Source organism: Melospiza melodia, chromosome 6, assembly GCF_035770615.1.
Source record: "Melospiza melodia melodia isolate bMelMel2 chromosome 6, bMelMel2.pri, whole genome shotgun sequence".
NCBI classification, from domain to species: domain Eukaryota; kingdom Metazoa; phylum Chordata; class Aves; order Passeriformes; family Passerellidae; genus Melospiza; species Melospiza melodia.
Window position 1 is genome coordinate 27297875 of NC_086199.1, and position 26139 is coordinate 27324013.

At 41.6% G+C, this 26139-nt stretch overlaps 3 protein-coding genes across 21 annotated transcripts in view; 2 read left to right on the forward strand and 1 right to left on the reverse strand.

The window, feature by feature from the left end:
- Positions 1–1205, forward strand: part of HECTD1 (HECT domain E3 ubiquitin protein ligase 1) — a 59318-nt gene extending 58113 nt beyond the window's left edge. For all 11 annotated transcript variants that reach the window (XM_063160418.1, XM_063160425.1, XM_063160428.1 and 8 more), the window contains one exon: positions 255–1205. In XM_063160418.1, the coding sequence (XP_063016488.1) occupies positions 255–392 (138 nt within the window). In that variant the 3' untranslated portion in view covers positions 393–1205. The remainder of the gene's footprint in view (positions 1–254) is intronic.
- A 1234-nt stretch (positions 1206–2439) lies between these two features.
- AP4S1 (adaptor related protein complex 4 subunit sigma 1) lies at positions 2440–25116 on the reverse strand. Of its 5 annotated transcripts, none has more exons than XM_063160438.1 (8): positions 25034–25116; positions 18951–19097; positions 18406–18431; positions 17055–17255; positions 15601–15687; positions 14707–14775; positions 11630–11641; positions 2440–3183 (listed from the first exon to the last, which is right to left on the reverse strand). In XM_063160438.1, the coding sequence occupies exons 4-8, from the start codon at positions 17190–17192 to the stop codon at positions 3055–3057; spliced, it is 435 nt and encodes a 144-aa protein (XP_063016508.1). In that variant the 5' UTR covers positions 17193–17255; positions 18406–18431; positions 18951–19097; positions 25034–25116; the 3' UTR covers positions 2440–3054. The 5 variants fall into 5 exon arrangements, with proteins under 5 accessions (XP_063016508.1, XP_063016509.1, XP_063016505.1 ...); XM_063160439.1 differs by lacking the exon at positions 25034–25116 and adding an exon at positions 23949–24036 and having other exon boundaries at positions 18406–18428; XM_063160435.1 differs by lacking the exon at positions 25034–25116 and adding an exon at positions 23949–24036.
- The window catches only part of STRN3 (striatin 3), a 58981-nt gene continuing 57401 nt past the window's right edge, over positions 24560–26139 (forward strand). For all 5 annotated transcript variants that reach the window (XM_063160429.1, XM_063160433.1, XM_063160432.1 and 2 more), the window contains exon 1: positions 24560–24895. In XM_063160429.1, the coding sequence (XP_063016499.1) occupies positions 24575–24895 (321 nt within the window). In that variant the 5' untranslated portion in view covers positions 24560–24574. The remainder of the gene's footprint in view (positions 24896–26139) is intronic.

Consider the following 26139-nt stretch of genomic DNA (forward strand, 5'->3'; position numbering starts at 1 on the left):
TCTTGTTTCAGGTCTGCTCTCCGATACCATATATATATTTTTCACGTATAATTAATATATTTAAATATCAAAGTATTAATCTACATGTAAAGCAAGTATATTTATAAATTGGCCTGTAGCTTTGCTGATGCTATTGTTCCTTGACAACTGGTGTTAGGTACGCAGCAAGTGCCATGACTTAGAGGACTTTACAGCTTTTAAATTCCATACTGAGTGCTGTCAACAACTGCTGTAAAATTATTTTTTTTCCTCAGGTTGATGCTACAGATGCAAGTTACCCATCTGTGAATACATGTGTGCATTACCTAAAGTTGCCTGAGTATTCTTCCGAGGAGATTATGAGGGAGCGTCTGCTAGCTGCTACCATGGAGAAAGGCTTCCATCTCAACTGAGCCGCTGAGTGCAGCCCGCGACATGGAAGTGTTTTTGATCCTAGCGAAGCCTCTTGTGTTTGTGTGCAAAAATACGATCTCCACGCTGTGCTCTGACGAGACTTGCCTTTTTTCACCTGTGAGGCTTTAGGAAAATGTGGAATGTTTGTTAGCTGCTAATGACAAAATAAATCCTTGTAACTACACAGCCAGCAAGAAATTGGCACAGAACACTGTGTGATGCTTCAAGGGCTTGCACAACTGGAAATTAAGGTGTTTCTGTTTGACTGTTCCAAAGAACAGATCATCAGATTTTCAGTGTTCACTGATACAAATTTCTAACAGTGTATTGTGTAAAGTTTGTCTTTTAATACCCTGTACACTACGGTTGCCATCACTGATCCCTGTTTTGCTGGCTTTAAGCTAACTGGTCAGAAACTTGCTTCCTTTAAAATTTAGACTTAATGGGCATCTCCAGCCTTTTCTTTTTTAATGGTGCCTGCACTATTGGAGTATTTTAGTGGGTTTTTGCGTATAATCATGCACAACAACTTTTTTTCTTCTTTTTCTTTCAAGTGGGAATATATTTTGATTTCTCAAATGCCCTGCTATAAAGATCAAATCCTTAAGTGTGTTTGTGCAGCTCAACAATAAAGCTAATAAAAAACACTGGTTCCTAGTGCAAGGCACACTTAAAGCAAGTTTTACTTTCGGTTGTATTTTCTTTGTATATTATAAACATTTATTTAACTTGTTGCAGTTTGAAGTTTAAAAAAAAAGCACCCAATGTGTAAGCTCAAAAGTAATCATTAAAATGTTTGCAACATATAAAAATGTCTCTTCTGAATACTTCATTAGTACTTGCTAAATCTCCGGACACGTTCTGAACAATGTGCCATGCTTTTTTAAAGGTTTCAAAGAACTACATAAGAGAACTACGGATCTCACAAATTCATCTCTGTGTTCAAATCTTTTCAGAGTAAGTGGAAATTCTTAAGAGTGATCTGGCAGTGATCACCTGCATGTGGCAGGTTTTGGTGCTCTTCAGTGAGCCCATGTGATTTGAGACTATAGCTCTTTATTGCACTGGAATAAAATCTGGGTCAGATGATACAGCTGATGCAGCTTTACTTGAGCTGGACTGGCTTTCTTGGTGTTAGCACGTGATGTTTATTGGAAGAAGAGTAGCTTACAGTAAGATAAAGCAAGATATGGTTTTAAAGATTTTCAAGTAGTTGATACCAAAAAAAAAAATCTATTGTGGTTGAATCTATGTAATAAGTTTTACTTTGTTGTCTTTGGTAACAACTTCTTCTCAGGCCACTGCTGAGAGGTGCTTGCTGAAAGATTCTGCCTTGCCCATACGCATCAGGCTGGTGCCAGATTTCTTTTCATGGCATTGTTTGTAAGACTTTACAGCATTGTTTTTTAGATTTTCCCTAATGCAGAATTGGAGGGGGAATATCCATCGTCCTGCCCACTCCTGTGCCTGATGTGCTTCAGACAAACACCTGTGTCCAAGTTCATGCAACTCTGCTCCGGTCCCAACATCACGTTGTTTTGATAAACATGTTGCTGTGTGAAAGCCCTGTGGATTATTCTCAGACACAACACTCTTTGCTCCTTAGACCCTGGTTTCTGAGTGGTGTTTATGTGACCAGGGTGTGCTTTCACACAGAATACGCTTGTTCTGTACCAGGTTGTATGTAGGGTTGTGCTGGAGGTTAAGGAGGAGGCAGATAACAGTTCTACAAAGGTAAGTGTGGAGGTAAGCTGAGATTGCCAACTGCCCCCGACTGACAGAGTAGTGTGCAGTGTGAATCAGCATGCTGGATGCCTGGGAATGCAACTGAGCGTGGCTGCAGCTTCCTGCTCAAGAAGGGAGACTTCATTCGGTACCTACCTGGTCCTGAGAACTTACATGTCTTATATTACTCACCTTCTGTAAGAGTTTTAATCTTGATAAATAGATAGCATATACAAGAGGAAAAAAAAAGTACACTGGTGTGCCAAAATGGATAAGATTTTGTGTAATTTATGAAGCCAACATGACAAAAGAGCATTAAACTTCTGATTTTAATTCTCTTTTATTAATATTATAATATTTAAGTGCTACATAAGTTACAACTTGCAGAGTATGCAGAAATACTTAATACATCTGTACTTTTCTTTTTGTGTCCATGACTTGAATGGCAAAGGGAGGGAAACCAGCTTTTTGATAAAGGATGGATATAGTCCAAAAGTAGGCATAAAAGTCACAGAACTATTATTGACAGTAAATTTGTATGAAAATAAATCAAGTTGGTGATTAGGGAAGGACTGAAGCTCAGTGTGAGTTTGTATTTCTATGTATTTTGTCTTCTAGGTCTGGCATGATACTACATAATTCAAAGGGATACCTAGTCAGTCATGGTAAGTTGCCATTTTTTCATCCTCAAAATGTTTTATAATTACTGACCATTCTAGGAAGATTTCTGCTGGGTCAGTGAAGCTGCATCTCAATGCATCCACGTGTTTAGCTGTATCTTTCCCATAGGGTACACAGAGTATAAAAGAAATGGAAAATATTTTCCAATTAATTTCAATGTTGCATGAGTCAGTCTTGCAACAGCAGAAAACTGCTGTGGGCACATTCTTGATGGTTTTGCCATCTTTTGTAAAACTGAGTCACTCTTGCATCTTCCTAGCCTTCTGCCACTTTGTCAAGCACAAAGAGAGGGGCAAGAATTCTGTTCCGGTTTGTTTCCACAATGCAACCATTTAGCACCATTTCATCCAAAATGATGTGCACTCTGTCCAAATTGAACATGATCTGGAAACATTTCAAGTTAAGTGTATTTTGAACAACGTGAAGATAATTCAGAAAAAAATCTCAGGCTCCTAACTCTTCAATGAAAATAACAAAAATCAGTATTTCTTAATTTATTCTAGTTTATTTAACATTATTTTAATAAAGCTAAGGAAACAGTTCAACTGATGCTTTTTTCTGATCACAGAGTGGTCAGAATCAGAGAAGTTGAAGCCCCAGCAGTATCCTGTCCTGGAATATAGCACTAACACATAGTGGCAAAAACCAGGTCAACTTACACTTAGATGTAGGTGGTTAATTTTACTGTCTGCCTGACATGTGTTGTCTAGATATGAAATGTTATCAAGGGGTCACAACCTTCTACGTGAAGATGCAAAAATTCTACATTCCTCCAAGAAGGTAATTAGCAAGTTCTTAAGCACTAGATTCTCAAAATTTCCTTGCCCTGAATAACTAACAGTATTTGATCTGCTTGGACATAGCTTAAGAGGAGTATGCTGATTCATAAAGTTGATCTAGCAGTAAATCTCATAAAGAAGAGGAAAAGTAAATAAATAAGCACATTGGTCCATAAGCACATCTACCCTAACTTTATCTAACAGCATCTGTGTCAAAAAAAACCAAACGATGACAGGCCTTCCAGGGGTATGAAGTGGGCAGTCATGACACATGAGTGTCCAGCACATCCACTGAACAACTGCCAAGGGTTATGCTGTGAAAAAAATATTGGGATGTTGCCATTTATCACCAGAACCTGAAATGGAAATGGGCACAGCAAAGCAGCCTGCTGGCTGCATCTGTTGTGCCTCACTGACATGCACAGAGCATGAATAACCCTTTATCTGCCTTGCTCTCCACCTGTTGCTACTCTTTACATGTGTTCTATGCTGAGCACAACAGCTCTGCATTGCCTTCATTTTGTACCTTCTAAACCCTCCATGTACTGAGGACTGCTGCAGTGGAGCCAGCAAGACTTTGTACGGTAACTGCTAAATACATCTCTCAACACTTCCCCCTCCTTTGAAGTGTCTCTTGAGTGTCTTCTCTCCCATTCTGCTACTTATGACACTGTGAATTGAACTCAAAAAGACAGCCTGGTTTTGTTCTAGTGTTTCTATTTATGTTAGTGGTTTTCCCTGCTAATCAGTGGAGTAGTGAGAATCATGTTTTTGAAATCATGAAGAATTTCCTCTGCTCTCTGTGGTAAATATCAGTCTTATTTTTTGAACACAACTCAGGCATTGAAGAAGACTGCTGTCTCCTGGCTGCCAGTGGCTCAGACTTTGGCAGTCAGCCGTACTGCTCTGCCAAAGAGCTGGAGCAGTGTGAGTACTGAACTGCAAATGACAACAGCTCAGGAGCCAGGTATCTATGTATTTGTTCCTCCTTGCTGTGAATGCTCTGGGCTGAACTTGGTGCTACTACTTGGTGTGTTTGTGCAGAAGGGGAAGCAATTGCAGCACTGCTCCAGCAGCAAGTGCTCTGCAGACCAAGAGCACAGCATGTCTAAGTATGTGTAGCAGCACAATTCAGGTCCCCAGATAACTCTTCTACTAATTACTGTTAGGTGAGAAACTACAGCTGTCAGCAGGGTCTTGGGGATGGCCATGGTTCATCAGCTTCCAATCTGCTGACCTAAACTTAACTACCTAATTTAATTCTAAATAATTTTTTAAATAGCAGACTTCTTCCTGAATCTGACCATAGGTCTGCATTGTTTCTAAAAATCATGTCTTTTGATACTGAGGAGCAGTGCTGTCCTTACAACTTCAAACAGTCATGATTTCTGTGGCACCAAAGACAGGTGGTAACTTTACTTGGCTTGGCAGTTTAAAGATTGAACCAAATTTCTTGCTGTGATAAACTTACTGAGTAAATCAGCCTTTACAGAAATATTTTAATCTGAGAAATTAGGATTTCTTTATTACAGTAATGTGAGAATTTTTAGAAAGACAGCTGTTCTGCTGCTTAGTTGACCTCTGGCACTGCTCTGCACTGGGCTACAGGATCTGTTAAGGAAATTAGATAACATTACATTCAGTTTCTGTTAGTGAGAAAGCTAACTCCTCCTGGCTTTTAATATTTACACTTTACCACTGATTCACACTGCCCCAGTTCCCATGGCAGAGCCCAGATATTCCTCTTCCTCTAACAGTTCCAAAAATCTAAAACCCAAACAACTTAATCAACCAAGATCAGTGACAATGCAGCAACCTGCCACCCCCATCTTATTATTTTGCATTATCCCATTCAAGAAAACATTTAAATCACATTTTAAATGACATTTTGTCATCACTGTTTATTCCCCTGCTGTATTTCCAGAAGAGCCAATACCACGTCAAAGGAAAACTGTACCCATGCAAAGAATCTTGGAGCTGGTTCACTCAGACCCAAAGTGGTTCAATGAGATGACAATTTCCCTGCAGGCCTTTCCAGGTTATTTCCAAATGGGCTTACTCCATTGCAGAAAAGTGGCATGACTTCTGTCCATCTCTAATATGGTAGTGTCACAGTCATCATTCCAGAAATAGTAATTTCATCTGCTGTTTGAATGGGGATACTAATACCATTCTGGAAAGATCTATCAACTTGATTTTGGAAGGTCCCAAAGCATTTAACCTTTACCCTCAACCTAACATTCCACCTCCCTTCACCACAGTGTTCTTGGCAAACAACTGAATTGCACAGGGAGCAACTCTGTCTTTTCCCCTTCCTGTGAGTTTCACCTATGCTTTATGGTTACATCTTGCCCAACACAGCTCAGCCATTCATGTCTGAATGCCCTGCCCAGGGAGGGATATGTATTTCATGCTTAGCAAGGCTCATCCTCCCCACCTGTTAACTTGTTTGGCAAGTGACCCCAAATTTCAGGGTTTAAAGCCCTGAAGTCATAATCCACACCCAACTGAAAGCAGCCAAGCAAACCAGTTTGAGCAGCTGGCAACAGGAAAAAGCTGTATTTGGTGTTTGCACTGCCATGTGCTCCACCCAGAGCTGTCATTTAAGGTGCTGCTTCCAGTAAGAATCCTGGCTGCCCACAAATGGAGCACCAAGGGACTTTCACTAGATCCAGGCTGAGGAGAACAGGACTTTTTAAAACAAGAATGCACAGGAAAACATGTTAATCTCTACATGCCAGCCTGGGCCAAGGGGAGTCCCCCCTGGCTTTGGCTTCCCAGTTTCTGGCAATGCTGCAGCAAGCTGCATACCAAGCAGTAGAAGTAAATGGTACCTACACAACTGGCATTTTAAATGGTACACTGGCTTTTGGTAACTTAGAGCTCCCCTTCTCAAAGACATTAATGTACTTTCTATTAACCCTTTTACAGCAAATGCATGCTAAGAGGAAGTACCTGTGACACAAGTATTGTGTATATTGACAGCTGAACAGGGAAGAGGGGAACGAAAGAAGGGGAAAAGGCACAGCTAGGACTTGCATGTAATAAATAACTTCTTCCTAGGGAGGCATTTTAAGAGACCTCAGGGTTTTCCAGACAAGTAATTGAAAGGTGTGTCCACACTTTAAGGGATGATGAAGTGCACCTTGTGATCACAGACCACACCCAGGAGCACAAACAAAGCTTTCTAGATAACAGTACAGGTACATATGGGGCAGAGGGTTTGCTACTGAATATACAGCACTACAAACCCTTGATTTCCATAATGTACATTCATCTTCAACTAGAGATTAGTTGGAGTTGCTTCTTTATTTAGTCTAGACTCACACATTCTGACTTATTTTTGCCAATGTTCACCTTCAATAACTTTTAGCCTTTCTAATGGGGAGGCATGTTTAAGGCACTGAAACCCATTAAATGCTTTCTTGACTATTTCTTCCTCAAATGACTACACTGATATTAAATAGGAGACAAAGGTGCCTTCAATTCTGTGAAATTCTAGAACAACTAAGCTATTTTTAAGCGAGTCTTATAGGCTTCCATTTTACCCACTTATGTTACAGTGCCAAGTGATGTGCATCCTTATAAATTCAGAGAATGAATTCATCATTCAATTTTCACACTCCTTAAATGCACTGTATTCTCAGTGTTATCCCACGGGGAACTGAAGAATAGTTGATTCACATGAAGTGTTCCCTGTATCAAAGCTTCTTATCTATCCTAGGAGGAGCAGCAGCAGCTAGTTGCAATAGAATGTAATGGCTTTTTTGGATCAAAACAACATTCTTCAGATGCTTAGTCCTAGAGCACTCTGTCACCCCCTCCCTTCCCACAAGGGGAGCATAAGTATATGTTTCTCTAGAAGTTAATAATGTCTTCAACTGCTTTCACCAGTTCAGGCAATAGAAAAGTTACCTTTAGTAATTTTAGAAACTGTCATACTTACCAGTGTTTTGTTCCTTATAAAGCTGCTGTCCTAACACGTGTTTTTATGGTCTCTTTTGTCGTCATCATAGCAAGAAAGTAGTTCCTACCCCACCCAAGCTGGAGTTTTAGTGCTTCAGAAAACCCTGCCCACTTATTTTATAGACAAAGTGAGGCTTATCCAGTGCTATTAACACATTAGGGCATAACACCCCAAGGACAATTTCAGTACTTGTTCATTCAGCTGGCCAAACAACGCTGCTTGCTGGTATTTTAAAAACAATCCAATATCATTCTAGCCTAGGTACTTGTAAGTGTGCAACTGACTCTCAAAATGAAAAGAGACATCATAAAATGGCTAAGTGGTTCACAATTCACACATGAAAGCTTCTATTAAAAGCTGGCTGTTCTCAAGTACTTAGCCAATAGATAATCTGTGTTCATTTTTGCAGAATACAGGAGAGAACTGTGCAATTGTTCATGCATTGTTTAGCATCATACCTGCTTATGTCACACACCAACATGATGTGTAAATCTTGTTGGGAAGGATTCAGATCTGCCCCAGTCCCTGCCTTGTGCCCAAGGCACCCTTCCTGACATCTGGCTCCAGACAGACCATGACATGAGTTATAGTGTGGATGCCCTGGATGAATTCAGGTGTGGACCTAAATGAAAGCTGGAGTTCTGTCCCTGCTGGAGCTGCATTGCCAGGAATACTGGGGTAATGCACTATGTCTGGGAGCTGCAAGAAGCAGTGCACGTGCTGCAGGCTTGGTGTGGGCTCCAGGGACATCTCAATTGTGTGATAGGCTCAGTCTTTGGATTTAACTGGGCTTTTCTCTGTGCATGGCTGAATAGCCTTAGTAATTATGGTCTATTTTAAATGGATTTTGAGTTCATGTAATTTCCTGCTATTTTTTTCATGTTAGTAAACACTACTGGCAATATAAAATAGTCACTATCACATTTAAAATAAACTTCCTATGGATCTGTACACAAAAATAATAGCAGGGAGTCAGGAAATTATGAGTCTCCTGCAAGATACTCTGTAAACAAAGACTCTGTAAATAGTACTTGGTGTTCACTGTTGCAGACCACAGAGGACACCTTCTCCAGCAGATATTTTGCATCCAAGCTAACTGCACTGAGCACAAGAGTTAGTGTGAGACCATTTGGCAAAGGCAATGGTTTAATCGCAGGTGAGGACATTTTCTTTCACATTATGAAAGGCAGGTTGATGGTTTATTTCTTGCACTGCAATAATAGCTAAAGGCACTTGCCCAGATTGTTCTTCTGGGTCAGCTATTCAAGCTGTTGTCAAAAATAAATACAGTCCTGAACAATCCACTTCATCTTAGTTACACCTCTGCTTTACATTTAATAAGGGAGGGTATCTCATTTGGACTATTTTAGGTAGCTTTTCAACTTAAGAATTAAGCTCTTCCTAAGTGGGAGGATTATTTTGTACATATATAAAAGTAAGATGTTTTATTGTAAAGTTGTTCCTGAAATGTATATCAAAAAAGTGCACTTCTGAATGCTAAAGCTTCATACTTTGTGCATATGTCATATGTGTTAAGGAGAGATGTATCAGACATGAGCTTTTCCAGTATTTTTCCACTATGACCAAGTAAGTTAGAAATACACACTCCTATTTTCTGAATATTTATATTCAGATCATCATGCAGATGAGACCCATGTAGATCAATTTCTGCAGGAATCATTTAGACATGGTATTGCACCCGTTTCCAACATTAGTGTTGGCATATAATGCAACAACTTCTCCAAACAGTGCAGACTAAGGACAGGGTGCCATCCACAGGGATCTGGACAAGCTCCAGGAGTGGGACCATGGGAACCTCATGAGGTTTAACAAGACCCAGTGTTGGTGCTGCAGCCCTGCCCAGAGGGACCTGGGGGTGCTGCTGGCTGAGAGGCTGCACATGAGGCACCATGGGCACTGCCAGCCCAGAGAGCCAAACGTGTCCTGGGCTGCAGCCAGAGCAGCGTGGGCAGCAGGGCCAGGGAGGGGATTCTGCCCCTCTGCTCTGCTCTGCTGAGAGCCACTGCAGGGCTGCACCAGCTCTGGGCGCCAGCACAGCAGGGACAGGGAGCTGCTGCAGTGACTCCAGAGGAGGGACACCAAGATGATTAGAAGGGTGGAACATCTCTCCTATGAGGAAAGACTGAGAGAACTGGGATTATTCAGCCTAGAAACGAGACTTAGGAGTGACTTAATTGGGGCATTCCAGTATCTGAAGAGGAGCCTTACAAGAAAGCTGGAGAGGGATGTTTTCCCAGGATGTTTACCAGGGATGTTTACTAATGATAGGACAAGGGGGAAATGGCTCCGAGCTGAAAGAGAGCAGATGTAGATTAGATATTAAGAGAAAAATCTTTACTGTGAAGGTGGTGAGGGACTACCCCAGGTTTCCTAGAGAAGCTGCAGATGTCTCATCCCTGGAGGTGTTCAAGACCCAGGGTGGATGGAACTCTGAGCAACCTGGTCTAATGGAAAGTGTCCCTTCCCATGGCAAAGGGGTTGGAACTAGATGATAATTCAAGCCTCTTGCAGCCCAAACCATTCCATGATATGCAGCAGCATTTTTCAGCTATTAAATGGGCTAGTGGGAGTAGCTCAAAAGTGTAGAGCTGTTGGTAGGAAATTGCTGAGCAGAGGCAGCAGCAGAATTCAGAATAGTCAGTATACCAAATGACTCAGATAATCAGGCAACTGCATAATCAAAGTACACTACATGGAAACATAGGGGATTCTTTTTATGTGTAATTACTAAATAGGTCAGATCAGTCTCTAATTTGGCAAAGCTCATATACATGAACACATAGTTCAGGATTAGAACTAACTGAATACAAAAATTGTATTTCTACAATCTCTCACACACCTTAAATGTCCCTTCACACTGGAATACCATTACTGTTCTTTCATAGTATCAGTGAATTTAAGGGGGTTTTACTAACACCACAGCATTTTCTAAATTTCAGGAAGGAAACCTGGATAATATGTGTGAATGTATGTACAAACATACATACATACACACATATATATGTATGTGTGTGTGTATATATATAGTCAGCAAATGAGGCAGAGTTACAGCATGTAGCAAGCTTTAAAATATTTTCAAAAGTGAAATTAATTCTTTCCTGTTGTTTTTTGTTTTGTTTTTTCCTTTTTCAGTAAAGAAGTAAGAACAAGAAAAATTACAGACTTTTTCTATGTTCTTCATAAGTGGTAATTCATAAATAAACTAAATAACTTGACAGTACTTAATTGCAAGATGGCAACTGTATTTCAGGTGTGTAACTGAAACTCCTTCTACCAGCAGATCTGCATTTAACCAACAACAAATATAAGCATAAGAACTGCTGGAGTAGAGTCATCACACAGTGCAATTGGAAGGACTGAGAAGGAAGACTGTGCTACATTCTCCTGGCTTAATTTTTCCAGTATTGTGTTTTATTTACTTGCTATTTGTGTTTAATTGTTCAGGACTGTATTTTAGTATTTGTATTTGGGTGAGTTTTAAATCATATTTTAATTAATACCCTGCAAAACATAAGCATGAAAATATAGCAGTGTAAGGGTAGGAGTGGGAAAAGAAGTTAACACCTGCTTTCCTAAATATTCTCCTCCCACGTTTTTCCCTCCTTCCAAACATACAGACAGTAAAACTCACTTCTTGCTTTCATGAAGTAAGATCAAACTGCAAACATAATCTTACAAATAGTGCTGCTATTTGACCCAAGACACATTCAGTTATTACAGTAATTTCAATATCTATTTTATTGTAACTCAAAGTGAAACCTTAAACTACTGAAGCCTCAAAGTTCCCCATGAATTTAACTTTTCATGTATTTAGCTCTCTCAAAGCAAGCTCTCTGTGTCTTACTTTAAATGGAACCAGGCTTATTTTAATGATGGAGGATTTAAATAGGTGAACATCACCTATGCTTTCCGAAAGGTGCCAAAATGGTGCTACTTACTCCAAGTGCAGAACTGGTGAACATCTGCATTGACTTGAGTGACAGTCAGTGCTATGAAGACAGTATGAACTGGAACATACACCAAAAAGTGATAACAAATGGATTTCTCATACTGAAAAGGATACATCTAATTCACTCTGCAAGGAAAAGAGACAGCCATTGGTTATGTTTTGATCTCTTATCTCAGATGATCTCATCTCATAATCATTAAACATAACACATCCCTTCAAAGGATAAAGAAAGTCTTCAAAACAATGACAGAAAATTTTATAGTGATTCAGATTTCTGTTCTGGACTGGACAATGACAAGCTCTTTCCTGCATCACTGCTTTGCTTTACATGTGGTATCTGTCTCTGTAATCAAAGCTAATGTTTTACTTTAAAAAACTCACTGAGGTCACCTACAAGCAACAATTTGAATATAGGCAGTGCCATCTGAGTGAGTGGGTGGAAAACCAGCAGCTCTAATCATGGCAGTTCCAGCCCTATATTCTCTCTTCCTCCTTCTGCAAAACCAGGACGTTAATGCCAAGTTTACACATTTAAAGTAGTTACTGCAGATCATTTCAACAGCAAAATCTAGACACTGTATATTCCCATGGCTGTGGTAGTGGCTGCATATATTAGGAAAGGCAAGACAACTCCAAGCTTTGGACCCTTAGCACTTCTAAGTATTCTCCAGCCCCAGCAACACAATTCTTCATATAGTCATAATTTCCCTTTTATTTTTGGATTCACCCCAAGCAGTATTACTCACTTAACCAAAATGTCTGAGTTAGAAGCCCTCATGGTCTCTGTGCAGTCAGCAGCAGAGATGGGGACCTTCCCCAGTTGACTCGGCACACTTGAGGCATGACTCACCTTCTCGGGATACTCATCGGCCTCCACTGCCAGTAAAGGGAGCTCAGGATGACCAGATTTCTAACTTAGGTGCCTCAGTGAAATAGCTAAACTTAGAAAGACTTAATCACAGCCTTAGCACTTAAGATCTTGCTGAGTTGGGTGGAGATTCCCCAGTCTCTAAAAGAGGGAATCTTTACCTGCTACTGAGAGAATTGAGTTTGACAATGTGGTTTTCATTCATGGTATAAACCTGGTTTTAAGGCAGAGTAAAGCTGGTAAGGTTTTACTGGTAAAATTGCTATTACTTCTGTGGTCTAAAGATGATCTAAATTGGACTAGTTCTAGTCTACAGGCCTCTGCTGAATAACTCTGCCATTCTTCAATCAGAAGTTTTTAATGCATCACAGAAATTGCATTTTAAGGGCCTGATCAGTTTAAGTTTTCTCAGCAGTAAAAAGTAGTTGGAGACATTGAAATTCTGACCAGTATGCAGAAATTTTCTTGGGTAGCCATATAAAAGTGAAGGGGACTCAGAATTACATCTCACAAGCCACTTTGAAAGCTTTCCCCCTAATTCCAATTATGTTTGTTCTCATATCTGAATTCAAGCTCTGTAAACTCCATTAGATAAAAATAGAGTACATGAGAATGTTTAAAGCTCTCAAGTCTAAAAATAATAGATGACAAAATGTCCTTCTAGAGTGGGACACATGTTCTCTCCTTTCCCAGGGTTCTGTCTCCATTGCCATCATCATAATTTGGGATTCTGCTAAAATTCTGCAAATCCTAAACAGTAATTTGTTGAAGTACAGATTTATCCTTTCCTGCTCTGTGGTTACTGCGAGAAACCCCACCTAGAATTACAGCCCTTGTCTTTGTGCTCTGCCATTTATTGTGTTATATGATATGAAAACTAGAACCATCAAATGGCATGAGATTTCTTTTAGCACCCCCCTTTTAGGTTCCTCTGTGTCAAACCCAAAAGGATATGGAAAATAAAAAAAAAGCCCTCTGGTATGATGAACTCAGCACATTTCCAGCAGCTATCAGTGGTTGGGTTATATGTGTGTTCAAAGGATTATATATATACTACATTTATATGTATAAGAACTACATCTATTTTTGCTCTGCTTTAATTGATAACATTTGAGAGGTGGTTGGCAACTATTAACTCAATCAGACAAATAAGACTAAATTTTATTGTGCATTCCTGTGCTGCTGAGATCTAATCCCATTCCTAGTCATCACTGCTTAGTCTGGGACTACAGTCAGCAATTTTAAGAGAAATTCTGAGCTCAGTGCAGTCAGAGAGGGATATACTTAGTGCCAGCAGTTTCCATGGCTGGGGCAACGTCGGTTGAGATAACAGCCTAAAGCATCTAAAGAGTGAAGGGAGCAGATGACTTTGTCAAGCACGTCCTTGAATTCACAGAGGGAGCTCTGCCATGCCTGCTACAGTACTAGAACTGGGAAAGCAGTTATAGAACCTGCATACTGATATTTTGTTTGTACAGTTACCAGTGTAGTACCCTCAAGTACATGGACTACAGAGGAAACTATCCAGTCCTCTTGTCTGAGAGGGATATCCAACACATTTCAGCAGAGGATAACTGAAACTGTGCCAAGTATGATTCCAGTCAATTTTTTTGGTAACAAGATTATTACAAACCCTATATTAAATAGAAAATATTCCAACCAGAATTACAATGCTGCATTTTCAGACTTTGTAAAACAAGCAAGCAAAAAAATCTCACCACCAAAAGGAAGAGTGTCATTTTAAATGGAGCCATGTCTGATGTTGAATCCTTAACAAAATTACTATCTCTATAATAATTGTTTTATCAGATATCCACTGTTGCCTGACAACAATATGGGGAGTACAAGTACAGACTGGTTTTTGAGGTTTCTTTTGCTCCATTCCTCTGATCTTGTTCAGTGAGAGTGATGTCAGTTCCCTGCTTCATGCTTACACCATCTTAATAATGAATGAAGTTCATTTGGGGAATATAATGCTATAAAGTGCATAAGAACTGCAAAGTATACCCACTTTATTTCTTTAAAACTTATAAAATGTCCATGGCTAACTTAAGAGTATATGACCCAAAGAAACCCCATAAAACCCATAAACCCTTTTCTAACAGAAATATTTCTGGTATTCCTTTTCTGATAATTTATAACCCATGTATACTTTCACTTCTCTGAAAAATCAGCTCATACTGCCTTTCCCTACAGTGATAATATTTATCAAAATTCTAAAATATTAAATATTTTTCTCCTTTGATTTATTCTCTGAAATTACACTTCCACCAAGTTTTGAAAGAGAAAAAATGTTTCATAACAGATTCAGTGTCTCACTCACCACTCTGCTGAAGTATTTGTCCAAAACTTCCACAAAATTATGAATTAGTTCATATACTGCCATCTCATTCTGAAATTAAAACCAACAGAATATTAAATCAACATCTACAAAATGTACTAGTATTCTTTGTGTTAATTCAGTTTGTGGCGAATGAAAAGCCATTAGGCAATGGAGCAAGCTCAGGCCATGCAGTCAGCCAGCTGAGGTGCTGAGAGCTGGGCACCCCTGGGCAGTGCTCAGGGCAGGAGCTCTGGGCTGGCCACACAGAGCAGCTCTGAACAGCCAATGGATTGTCCCACTGGGTGCTGCCACCCCCTGCAGCCCTTGTCCCACCCCCTCCCAGCTCAGCTCTGTGGACACACACTGCTAACTAGGTTAAGCTTACCCATGCTGAAGTCACACCAGCCAGCTGCAGCACAGAGCCAGCCTCTGCTGGGCAATTTCTGTAGCAAAGCCCAAATAATTTGTCCCAAATTGCCTGCCATGATAACCCTGACTTGAAGATACTGTGGTAGGCAGCAGCTACCTTCCACACCACCCTGTTAAGGTCTCCAACAGTAAGTGCTGAATTAATTTCTGAATTAATTTTTGAGTCATCAATGCAAACACTAAGACTCCCAGGTGCAACCTGAACATATGAAATAGCAGTACTTGTCAGGTTTCAGATACCTTTTTTTTTAATTTCCCTTTTTGAAAAGTAAAATAAATTGACATCTTTATATCTGACAGTACAGGAACTTTTTCTTTAGGACATTAAAAAGAGAGAATTTTTTACATTGACTCTTTGAAATTCTCTAATTGCAATTGAAAAATTCCATACTGGATGAAGACTTGAGTTCTAGGCTGTGATAATCACTATGAATGTTAAGTGCAAGAGAGTACATAATTTCTTACCTCTGTCTGGTCGATGCCAACAACTATGAAAAGGGCTGCATACTGTCGGTACACCAGCTTGAAGTCCTTATACTCAACAAAAGAGCACTAGGCAAAAGCAAAATCAGTCAAATACAGCAGCTGCCATTTAAGCATACAACAGTATAAAGCACATTGCTCAAAGGACCTGAGCTTTAGACCCACAGTGAACATGGATTTGCCAAGATTCATCGATTTTAACTTGAAAGAAATTTAGCACGGTAACTGTTATACCACACTTCATCTGCTGACAGAAAACATGCCACCACTTTTTAAATGGAGAAACTGAAACATGCAGAACTTAAGTGACTTGTTTGGTGATATAAAGGCATCCAGTACTTTCCCACAATTTTCATTTGCAAGCCCTTTCAAAAAGAGACCTAAAGGTAATTTTCCTATTTAAAAAGTATCGATATTTTAATGTAAAAATTAAAAACACTAGACTTCCAGACCCAGCGGGGAATGAACGTGTTTCCCCGCGGGAGGGAGCCAGGAGATGGCGCCGTTTCCCGCCGCTGGAGGAGCTGCCGCCGCCTTTGCTCTCCGTGTCGTCGAAATGGCAGCGGCAGCGCCGGCAGCTCCTCCTGCGCCGGAGCTGCGCTCGGAAATGCCCCGGCAGGAGCAGCACCAAGATATTCCTTTCTTCAGCCACTATCAAAGCTGCCAACTAAGGGGCTTGTAAGAACTGCTATTTTGATTGAGGTTTGCTAGAATGAAGTATGTGAGGAGTGCTGTGCAAGGACACACAACATTAAGGAAAAGTAAAGAAGCTGACTTCAGAACTGAAACCAATAAACTTCATTCACTGTCCAAGTCCCATACTTCTTCTCTAATTCAAGCCAATGTGCCAAAGTTTGGTGCTTTTCTTAAAGAACCACTGATTTAATTAAAGAGAGCAATGAAAATCTCAACTTTCATCCAAAAAATTTTTCAACTTCTATGTTTTCTTTCTTGCAGAACACGTAAAAACTTCTTTTGAATAAAGAAGTCTAATACAGAGGCCTAAAAATTTGTGTTTCCAAACTCTCCTGTGCTTTAGATAATGTTTTCATAATTTGGGATCCTCTCCCCTAAGTTTAAACTCGGAGCTGTCAGTACTCTGCCCTCTACCTCCAGGCAAAACTGTAATATCTCAGTAAAACCAGCAATAATACTAATAAAAATGAGTTTGTCATGACTTCTGAGCTTCTTCAAACAAAGAAGAGGAATCTTCATGACAGTGATACACACAACTCCAAAATCTCTGAAAGCCTCAGAAAAACATATTTATTCAATACAGAATAACAGGTCAACTGACTGAACCCACAGTCTAGAAACTCAATCTTTTATATTGTGGGTACAAATGAGATAATGACCTGTGATAGACACTGATAGGTTTCAGAATTATCAATAGGAAAGGTGTGAGATGTGGATAAAATAAAACCTACAAAACCTACCTCATCCTTTGAACGAGAGAGACAGTTTTTGATTACTTCAGCTTCCAGCACTGTCCGTTTATTAATTTCTACATGCTCATAATACCTGGACAGTCTTGTTTGACCTTGTTTGTTAACCATAAGAAAAAATTTTATCATTTCTTTTTTGTTGATTTTAGTGGTAGATTTCAATTTTGGGTGCAGGAATCAGGAGAAGTATTTCTGGGAGTAGAAAAAAAAAAAAAAGTAGTAATACATAGGAATAAAGACTTCCTAAAAACTATCCACCCCAGGTATGCATATACTTATGACCGAGTTTCTTGCCAAAATACACAACATTGAAAAAAAAAAATCTCAAATCTTTGCACACATCCCATGGAAAAACTCCCTTTTTTCCCCACACAACTATTCACAAACTATCTAAAAAATAACAGCTTTCACATTAGAAATTTGCACATTTCAATCAAATTAATTTTTTATAGGATTTGGGAAATTGGAGGAGCAAACAATTACTTCTTCATAACCATAAATCTACTGATCATTTTCTTCCTGCATGCTAACTGCTTTGCGAATATCAGAAATTTGCCCAGTACCAAACCAGACTAATGCACTTCCTAAGAGCAAAGTTTGCCCATAAGCACTTTTTCCCCTCCCCAACTTGTATTTAACAATTACATTCTTCCCATTGACACATCAAATTGAATGGAGAGATGACAAAGGGAAATGCATGGGCAACAACATATGGTCATTTCTTTAATGCAGAATGAGAAACTCCTAAATATTTGGGTATCTGCAGTATCAATATATATCTTGAGCTATTATATAGCTCCTGGATATATATAACTATATATATCCAGGAACTATTGAAATCCATCTTCTCTTGTCTGATTTCTCACCCTGATGCAAAAGGTAAATTCTGCACTTAATGAAAACTAAGTGTGGATCTTCAATAGCTGAAGAGAAATTGGTTCACATTAATTACTCAAAAGAGCTTTATCTCAATATAAATAAATATTGACCCACCCAACACCACTGAAATATAGCTTTAAAATACACCACATGCAACATACAATGAAAAAGAGCATTAAAAAGAGCGCAGCATATGTCAGAATCTGCTTGCTAAACAGCTGACATCTCTGATGTTTTGAAAAGCATGAAAATAGAGTAAGCTGCAGATGTAATTTTTTGAAATAGAAGATCTGGGTTATTTTCTTTAATGCCTGAGAACAATCACTGTAATGTTTTCCATCTGACTTTCTATTTGCATCCCAGATTTATTGGCCCAAATAATCTTGAGGTTTGTGCACTGGAAATAAAACAACTACTGCAATAATTATTCCTTTTTTTCCCGTTCTGAAGAGTTGGTCCTTACCTGGTGCACCTTAGGTCTCACAGCTTCTGTGACAAAGTTTAAACAGAAAAAAACTATCAGGAATCCACAATCTATATACAGTGTAGCTCTTTCAGTAAAAACAGTGTATCTTAATGCAGATAAACAATAGGAGAAAAAATACAAGGCAAGCTCCATAGGAGCTGCATCATATTACTAGCAACTTGAATAAACTGGCTATACACCATCCATGGGTGACAAATCTTTCATGACAGTGATGCAACAAGTCCCAATGTATTGTGTTGACATTAATTAGTGCTTACTTCTGATTCACAGTGGTCACTGTTTTCTGAAAAGCCACCTCTTTTGCCATCACTTGGATCTCAGGAAAGTGACCTTTTTTTTCTCAGTGTACTGTGGTTTACTCTATTTACAAAGAAGTTTAGATTTCCACATGTAATTTCAAATGTATTTTTACTAATTCAAGTTGATACTGAGAATTCATTCTTGAGTGACACATAGCTCAGGATCAGTCCTCAAGATAGCACAGTCTATTTGGAGTCATGACAGTCTCAGAGCCTTCTCACCTCCTCCAGGCACGTGAAGCCTCTCCAGGATCACACTCCTGCTCTGTCACTCCCCCAGCAGAGTTGTGGATGCTGGTCACTGCTGCTGCTGTGGCACACGTGGCTTGTGCACTGCACCCAGGGCTTCTGAACCAGCACAGTTTGGCTCTGAGAAACAATGAACCAGGTCACTGAGATAAAAAATGGCCCAGACAGAAATATATGATGGGACCTTCACTGTTGGAGGCAAGTAGACTGACATTGATGACTAAATGGGAGACTACCATCTACTATCTTTGCTGTGTTTAGTATATGGCTCTTTTCCCCCCCACATTCTATTTTGAAGTTAGAGTTGCAATAAGATGTATTACTATTTTAAAGCATAAGTTAAAATACTAAGATGATGTAGTCAGTTTTTGATAAAAAACTTCCAAGAAGGACAAGAATGAACAACTCCTTCCAGATCAGAACGAAGCCCCCTAGCAAGAGCCAACCTCATGACAGAAGGAACCCAAAACTGTAAAGCTGCTTAAAAAGGGGCATGAAAGAGAAACAATCTCAGAAATGCTGCCCCTTGTTTTAAGCAAGCTCAGACACAGGAGACCAACTGAAAAAGACGTCTGTCCATGCTAAACAGATAACAACAGGGGCGTAGACAGCTTTTCTTTTTTCATCTGAGTTTCACACTTCATCTTTGTGTTCGGTGCTGCTGAAACAGGAATTAATGGTTCTCTGTTTTGATCCAAGCTATTTTAATAATTTAGTCATAAATGGTACCAAGGGCTTGAGAAAAGGAGGACAGGGAGAACAGTACAACTACTCCAGGAGCACTGACAGAGCTGTTGTACTTTGAGTTACTGTTAAGCAATACATAACAGCAAAACATATGACAAATTCATATGTATGATCCTATTGCAGGATTGGCCCCTAATCCTAATTATTCCTTTATTAACCTAATCTTTGTACATGGTTAATCCCTTCCTGATGTTATGACTATTTTATCTGCATGTATCCTTATGAATGGCCTGGATTGTTTTACAGATGAAAATATTAAGACCAGACTGTTGTTTTTAGAATCTGCACAAATGCTCTTATCCAGAATAGATTAAAAAAAGAAAAAAAACTAATAAGGTTGCAACAGAGGTAGAACCATAGTAGCCCTCAAAACTGTTAACTGTAATATTCATAGGATTGGAAAACATAATCAACAACTTTTGAATCTGTAGGAAAGAGGTCCACTCTTTGTGTAGCCATTTCTTTATTTTCCTACCAGTCTCAAAGATAGGCTTCAAGATTTCAACCAGAAATTTTGTTCATATAAATGGCAGCACAATCACACAGTTTTGTGCAGAAAAAGAGGAATAAATTAACAAGTTCAAATAATAACTTTCTAAAAATTTACAAAAAAAGTATGCAAGCATAGTTGACTTTGAGAATAATGCTAGTGTTAAGAACATCTTAAGGGGTTTCTTTATTTCCTTTAGAACTAATTCTGAAAAAAACCCACTTGTAGTAGTAAAAGCATCTGCTTGTACAATTTAGGCAAAAGGGAAATGACTGAGTTTTGTTTCTAACAAACAAAATTTATTTCTTCTCTTTTCATCTTGGTTTCAAATACAGAAAACACATTAAAATTAATTTTGCTTATATAGGATGTACAGAAACCAGTGAAGTATAATAAAGAAACAAAAAGCATATCTGTGTATGTTGATGGGTAAAGAAACCCCATTCCACCAACTTCTTTGTATTTGAGAAGCTACCTTTTATGATCAAAAATCAGTAGTCTGCTTAAAAAGCCAGCTACCTTTCCTCTGGTAGAAGTCTTACACGCTTTTCTGAGCATTCTCACGCACATGTCTGCGTGTACCCACGCACACACACACAGATTACTATGCTTTTATGCATGCAGAGTCATATGGTTCAAGAGAATTGGTGACAAGATGCAAGCCTTTCATATCTCTGCCATTATTTTGCTCATTTTAGTAATGAAAAGACATTACTATCTGAAGGCTGTTTGTCAGAAATGAATAGGCTCTCTCATTCCAGGTCACTGGACAACTATCTGCATCACAAATGTGCTTAGGAACCAAAGAGTGGAAGAGACTGCCGAGATCCTGATGGACTGTCAAGTCCAACTCTCTCCATCCCAGTCAGCCATGCATTAGAAACTTTGTTCAGAACAGCCTATGGGATATTGCTGCCTTGCATGTCCTGCATACCCAATCTACAAAACACCTATGGAACTCTAGCACAGAATGAAGATTCCCTATAAACAAAAACCTCAGAAGGTATGGCTTGGGGAAGATGTAACAAGTCTGGAAACTGCAAACTTTCCTTCAAAAGAAATTACCTTCTGGAGTGACTATGTAGCACTCTCCTTTACTTCCCCTACAAAATATCCTGTCAAGATAATTTGGCATGCATGCAGATGACATACAGTTTTTCTACTGAGATTCAAATATGAGCTGTTACAGTGTGTTAGATCTCACCCTCATTAAAGCATCTCTTGCAGATAAGTATCTATGAGAGAAAATTCATATCATGATTGGCCTGTGTGACTCACACTGCCAGGCTGACATGGTTCAGGAGCTGCTTCCAGGACGTGTCAGCTCTGCAGGCTGCACAACCACATCAGACACCCCCAAGTAACTTGTCCCTGTTTGAGTGACACTCCTTTTCAGATAACAGCTGAGACCTCACAGAGAGGCAAAGCCTGCAATACCTGTTCTGCAGATAAAAAGATATTAAGTCTCCCAGGAGGCCAACCCAGCTGATTCTACATGCAGTAATATAAAGTATATTTTAAATACAATTTTAATTATTCCTCTGGTATAGATACAAGCACTGAATTTAGTTTGTCACAGATTTCGCCAATATTTATACATAATCTGACACATAAATTATAAAAAAAGAAACACAACCTAAGTTTGAATTGTACTTGCAGTACAGCTGCAATTCAAATTGAGACATGTGTCTCTCAAACAAAAACCACTCCAGTCAACGTCTACAGATTTAGAAGTATTTTAGTTATTTCAGTCTAAGAAAGGTTTGCAACATTCTAGGGCTCTTAGCTAGAATGTAAGAGATAAAATCTCACAAAGAAGAAATGGCATGACTACATATTTTCAGAACTGCTTCACCAAGAATTAAAAATAAATGTTAGATAGAGCTATAGGCAAATAATGTACTTCTCTGTCCAACTCCAAGCAAGTTGATTTTCCGGATGCAGAAATCTAATGGCACTTTATGTGTGTATGAAAGTGGAATCATAGGATATTCTGAGTTAGAAGGGACCGGCAAAGATCACTGAGTCCAGCTCCTGGCCCTGCACAGAAAATCCCGAGTCACGTCCTGTGCCCAAGGGTATTGTCCAAAAGCTTCCTGAACTCTGTCACTCACCCAGCTTAGCGCTGTGACCACTGCCCTGGGGAGCCTGTTCTGCTGCCCAACCACCCTCTGGGTGAAGAACCTTTTCCTGATATCCCACCTAAGCCTCCCCTGGCACAGCTTCAGGCCACCCTCTCAGGTCCCTCAGGACCTGTCACTGGGCCCCACAGAGCAGAGCTCAGTGCCTGCTGCTCCTCTTCCCCTCACAAGGAAGCTGGAACTGCAGTGAGGAGCCCCTCAGTGCTCCTCCAGGCTGGACAGACCAAGTGACCTCAGCCGCTCCCCATATGCCTTCCCCTCCACGCCCTTCACCAAATGTAGAATAAAATCAGTTAAACTGGTATTAAAGCATTAATGAAAATTTAAAAGTGGCTAAATGATACAGGCATGAAGCACAAGGAGGTGTAGCAAAAGTAACAAGTATTTTTTATATTTTTCTTTATTGACCTTCCTATAGATTTATTGCACAAAGCCATGTAGCAAATGAAAACCACATACAGAATCAGAACCCTTGGTCTTTCTACTTTTGTTCTGTCAGTGAACAAGGCTTTAATAAAACTACATATTATTTTAAATTTACCAGTAAGAGTAATTTTTGTTGTCTAGTTTATTACTCTGCCCATAACAATTCATCAAAAAGATGAAACAAGTATGTCTGCATGGCTTTAAAATAAAATACTGTGTTCAGTTTCAGGACAGGGATTTTTTAAAAAAGCAACCTTAATTATCTAGGGAAGTCAAGAGAGGAAGGAAAGAACAAAAATGTTTTCCTTTGCTGTTGTCAAAATGCTGGCTGAATATAGTAACAGAATTAAACTGCAATAATTCCTGTATACTCAGGAATGAGCAATGTCCTGAACAACTGCAGCTAAACAAAAGGTTAAACTAGTTATGAGCTAAGTCTCAGTTTTTAATAATGACTAGGTAACTGTCAGTAGACAATAAAAAGAAATCAGCTGAGGTGGAAAGGAGCTGGACTTAGATTGCCTAATCAGCATGGAATCAGGAAGAATGGACAATGACATTTTAGTAGGAAATGATTTAATGGAGAAGAAAGGAAGGACGGGATGAACTAACTGAACCATCAATACACACCTAAAGAGAGATTGGTAATGAAAGGAAACACCAGTACTAAGACAAACAGTGCTTTTTTCCAGTAATTAACAGAATTCCAGGTCTGTCAAGAATCGACCTTTTTTAGGAAACTACCCATGTAGTGAATGAGTACAGCATGCAAAAATTTTGAAGCGAGGCAAAACCAAAGACCTACTTTACTTAAAATGGATGACCTATGGATCATTTGAAATGGGATGTGATTATAACTTTAAGTATTACATTTCAGAGTGGTATTTTGCAATCAAGGCAATTTCACCATATTCAAACTACAGCCTCCAATACTGCATTGCTATCACTGATAAAGCTGAGCCAGATAAAACAGACCAACAATTTCTTGCAAAAGCATCCTCACGTGGAGGAGTTTTGAATAGCGACCATGGTGCACTCCTCCTCCTTAAGGGGGGAATGCATCATACACACACGAAGATGACCAGAGATTAGCCAGCTTCCAGAAACATAGCATAAATTTAATGTATCTATTCTAAACCACCTCCTTGTAGGGCAAACTCAGCGCACCATTAAACCGCGCAGAGTCTCAAACACTGAAGTGCTGGGCCCGCGCTGCGCTGCCTGCGCGTCGCTTTAGGCCGCAGGCCCCGGCCTGGCCGCATTCCCGCCGGCTCTTCCAGGCGTTGGGCACTCCCGAGCGGCGAGGCGAACCGAGCCTCGCCGCCACTTCCGACTGTCACCCGGGGCACAGAGGAACCCGCGGGCCGCGCCCCAGCCCCAGCCCCGACACCGACCGGCCCGGGGCGGGCGCAGGAGGAGCCGGGGCCGCCCCGCCGCAGGAAGCTCCGGGCCCCGCCGCCTCCCCGCGCCCGTCCCGCTCCCCCCGCGCGCGGCGCTCACCTCCCTCCCGCGCAGGCGCGTGGGGCGGCGCAGGCGGCGGCGGAGGCCAGGCCGCGGTTTCCCGGCAGGCGCCGCTCGCTCCCCGCCCGGCCGGGTGGGAGGGTGGGAGGGCCGCGGGGCTGTAATGGCGGCTGGCGGCGGCTCCGCGCTGCGCTGACACCCGGACCCGCTCGGCGCAGCCCCCCCGCCCGGCCCGCCCCCTCCTCCCCGCCCCAGCCAGCGCCGCTCGCCCCCTCCCCGGCCCCTGCTCCTGGCCCCCGCCGCGGGACGAGGAGGAGGGCTCCCCGCAGACAATGGACGAGCACCCAGGAGCCGGAGGAGGCGGTGGGATGGCGGCCGCCCCGAGACCGCAGCAGCCGCCGCCGCAGGCGGGTGGGAACATGAACCTGCAGTCGGGTGGGGGCTGCGTGGGGGTCGGAGCCGGCGGAGGAGGAGGGCAGCAGCCGCAGCCCCAGGGCCCCGCGGCCCCGGCCGGTCAGGAGGCGGCGGGCCCCGCCGAGCTGTCCCGGCCCCAGCACTACACCATCCCGGGGATCCTGCACTACATCCAGCACGAGTGGGCTCGCTTCGAGATGGAGAGGGCGCACTGGGAGGTGGAGCGGGCCGAGCTCCAGGTACGGGGGGCCGGGGCGATCTGGGACTGGCCCGGCCGGCTCCGGGGGCCGGGCCGCGCGCGGCGTGCGGGGGCAGCGCTGCCTGGGCGAGCGGGGTCCGCGGGGGCCGAGCCGCTCGCCGTGGCCCGGGGCCGGTACCTGGGCGAGGTCCGGCGGGCGGAGCGGCGGTACCGGCGGAGGCCCGAGCCCGGCTCCCTCCCCGGGGCAGCCATTTTGGTTTGTAGCATGGCGCCCGCCCGGCTCCGGAGCGGCCCCGGCCCCGCAGGCCGCTCGCCCGGAGCCGCGGAGCGGGGCCCGCAGCGCGGCCCGGGAAGGGCGGGCGGGCGGCGCTGGGCCGTGACCCTCCTCCCCTCCTCCCCGCCCGCGGGCCGAGCTGCGCTGCGCCTTGACAGCTGCGGCCGGCTCCCGCAGCACAATGACTCCGGGGCTCCTCGGGCCCGTGCGGGTTACCGGCAGCCAGAGCCTCCGGGCCTGGGAGGAGGCGCTGACGCCTCCCTGCAGCCCAGCGAGCTCTGGCTTTGGAGGGAAAAGAGGGAGTTAGGAGGCGGCCCTGCCTCCCGAGCTAGGGCAGGACGAGGAAAAGGAGTTCAGGAAATTCCTAAGTGAAAGACTTAGGTGGGCATGCAATTAGACACGGGTCGAATTTGTTCTCTCTTTCTTTTGGACTCGCTTCTTTGGAGATTTCATATCGGAGAAGAGCGAGGAATCGATAAGTCTGCGGTGTGGTCATTTCAGTATACACGAATAACCAGCTTCGTCTCGGGAACGAAAATTGGCTAACTTTTCAGGATAGAGAGCAAGTGTTGGAGTTGCAATATGCATTTCTTGCCACTAACGTTTGCTTTTAGTAATAGGATAATTTTGCTAATTATTTTTGCAAGTAAAAAAAAATCATGCATAGACTATTACCAGTTTATGAACAGATTGCGAAATCCACTGAATGTGAGGTATCCACAGAGGAGCTATTATCTTTTTATAGGACAGAAATGTACATAATAAAAATGTAAAAATATATTAGCAGACTTCATTGCTTCCAGAAATTTTTTGTGATTTTTGTACTGAGTGAATGTTTATGGTCTTGAAGTAGCATTCCATCAAATTGCACTGTAACAGCAGCTGGTGTTTGCAAGGCATGTACTTTCAGATTTAAGAACTAAGAAGTAGGCCTGAGCCTGGGCAATTCTTTAGGAACTTCTTGGCTCTATAATAAGCATGTATTTTGCATTGTTTTTGTTATAGCTATA

Coding starts and splice junctions, on each gene's coding strand:
- AP4S1 (XM_063160438.1), bottom strand. CDS start 17,192: ATGATAAAATTTTTTCTTATGGTTAACAAACAAGGTCAAACAAGACTG. Junction 15,688..17,054: donor TCTCTCGTTCAAAGGATGAG/GTAGGTTTTGTA, acceptor GCTTTTGCCTAG/TGCTCTTTTGTTGAGTATAA. Junction 14,776..15,600: donor TTGGCATCGACCAGACAGAG/GTAAGAAATTAT, acceptor TTTTAATTTCAG/AATGAGATGGCAGTATATGA.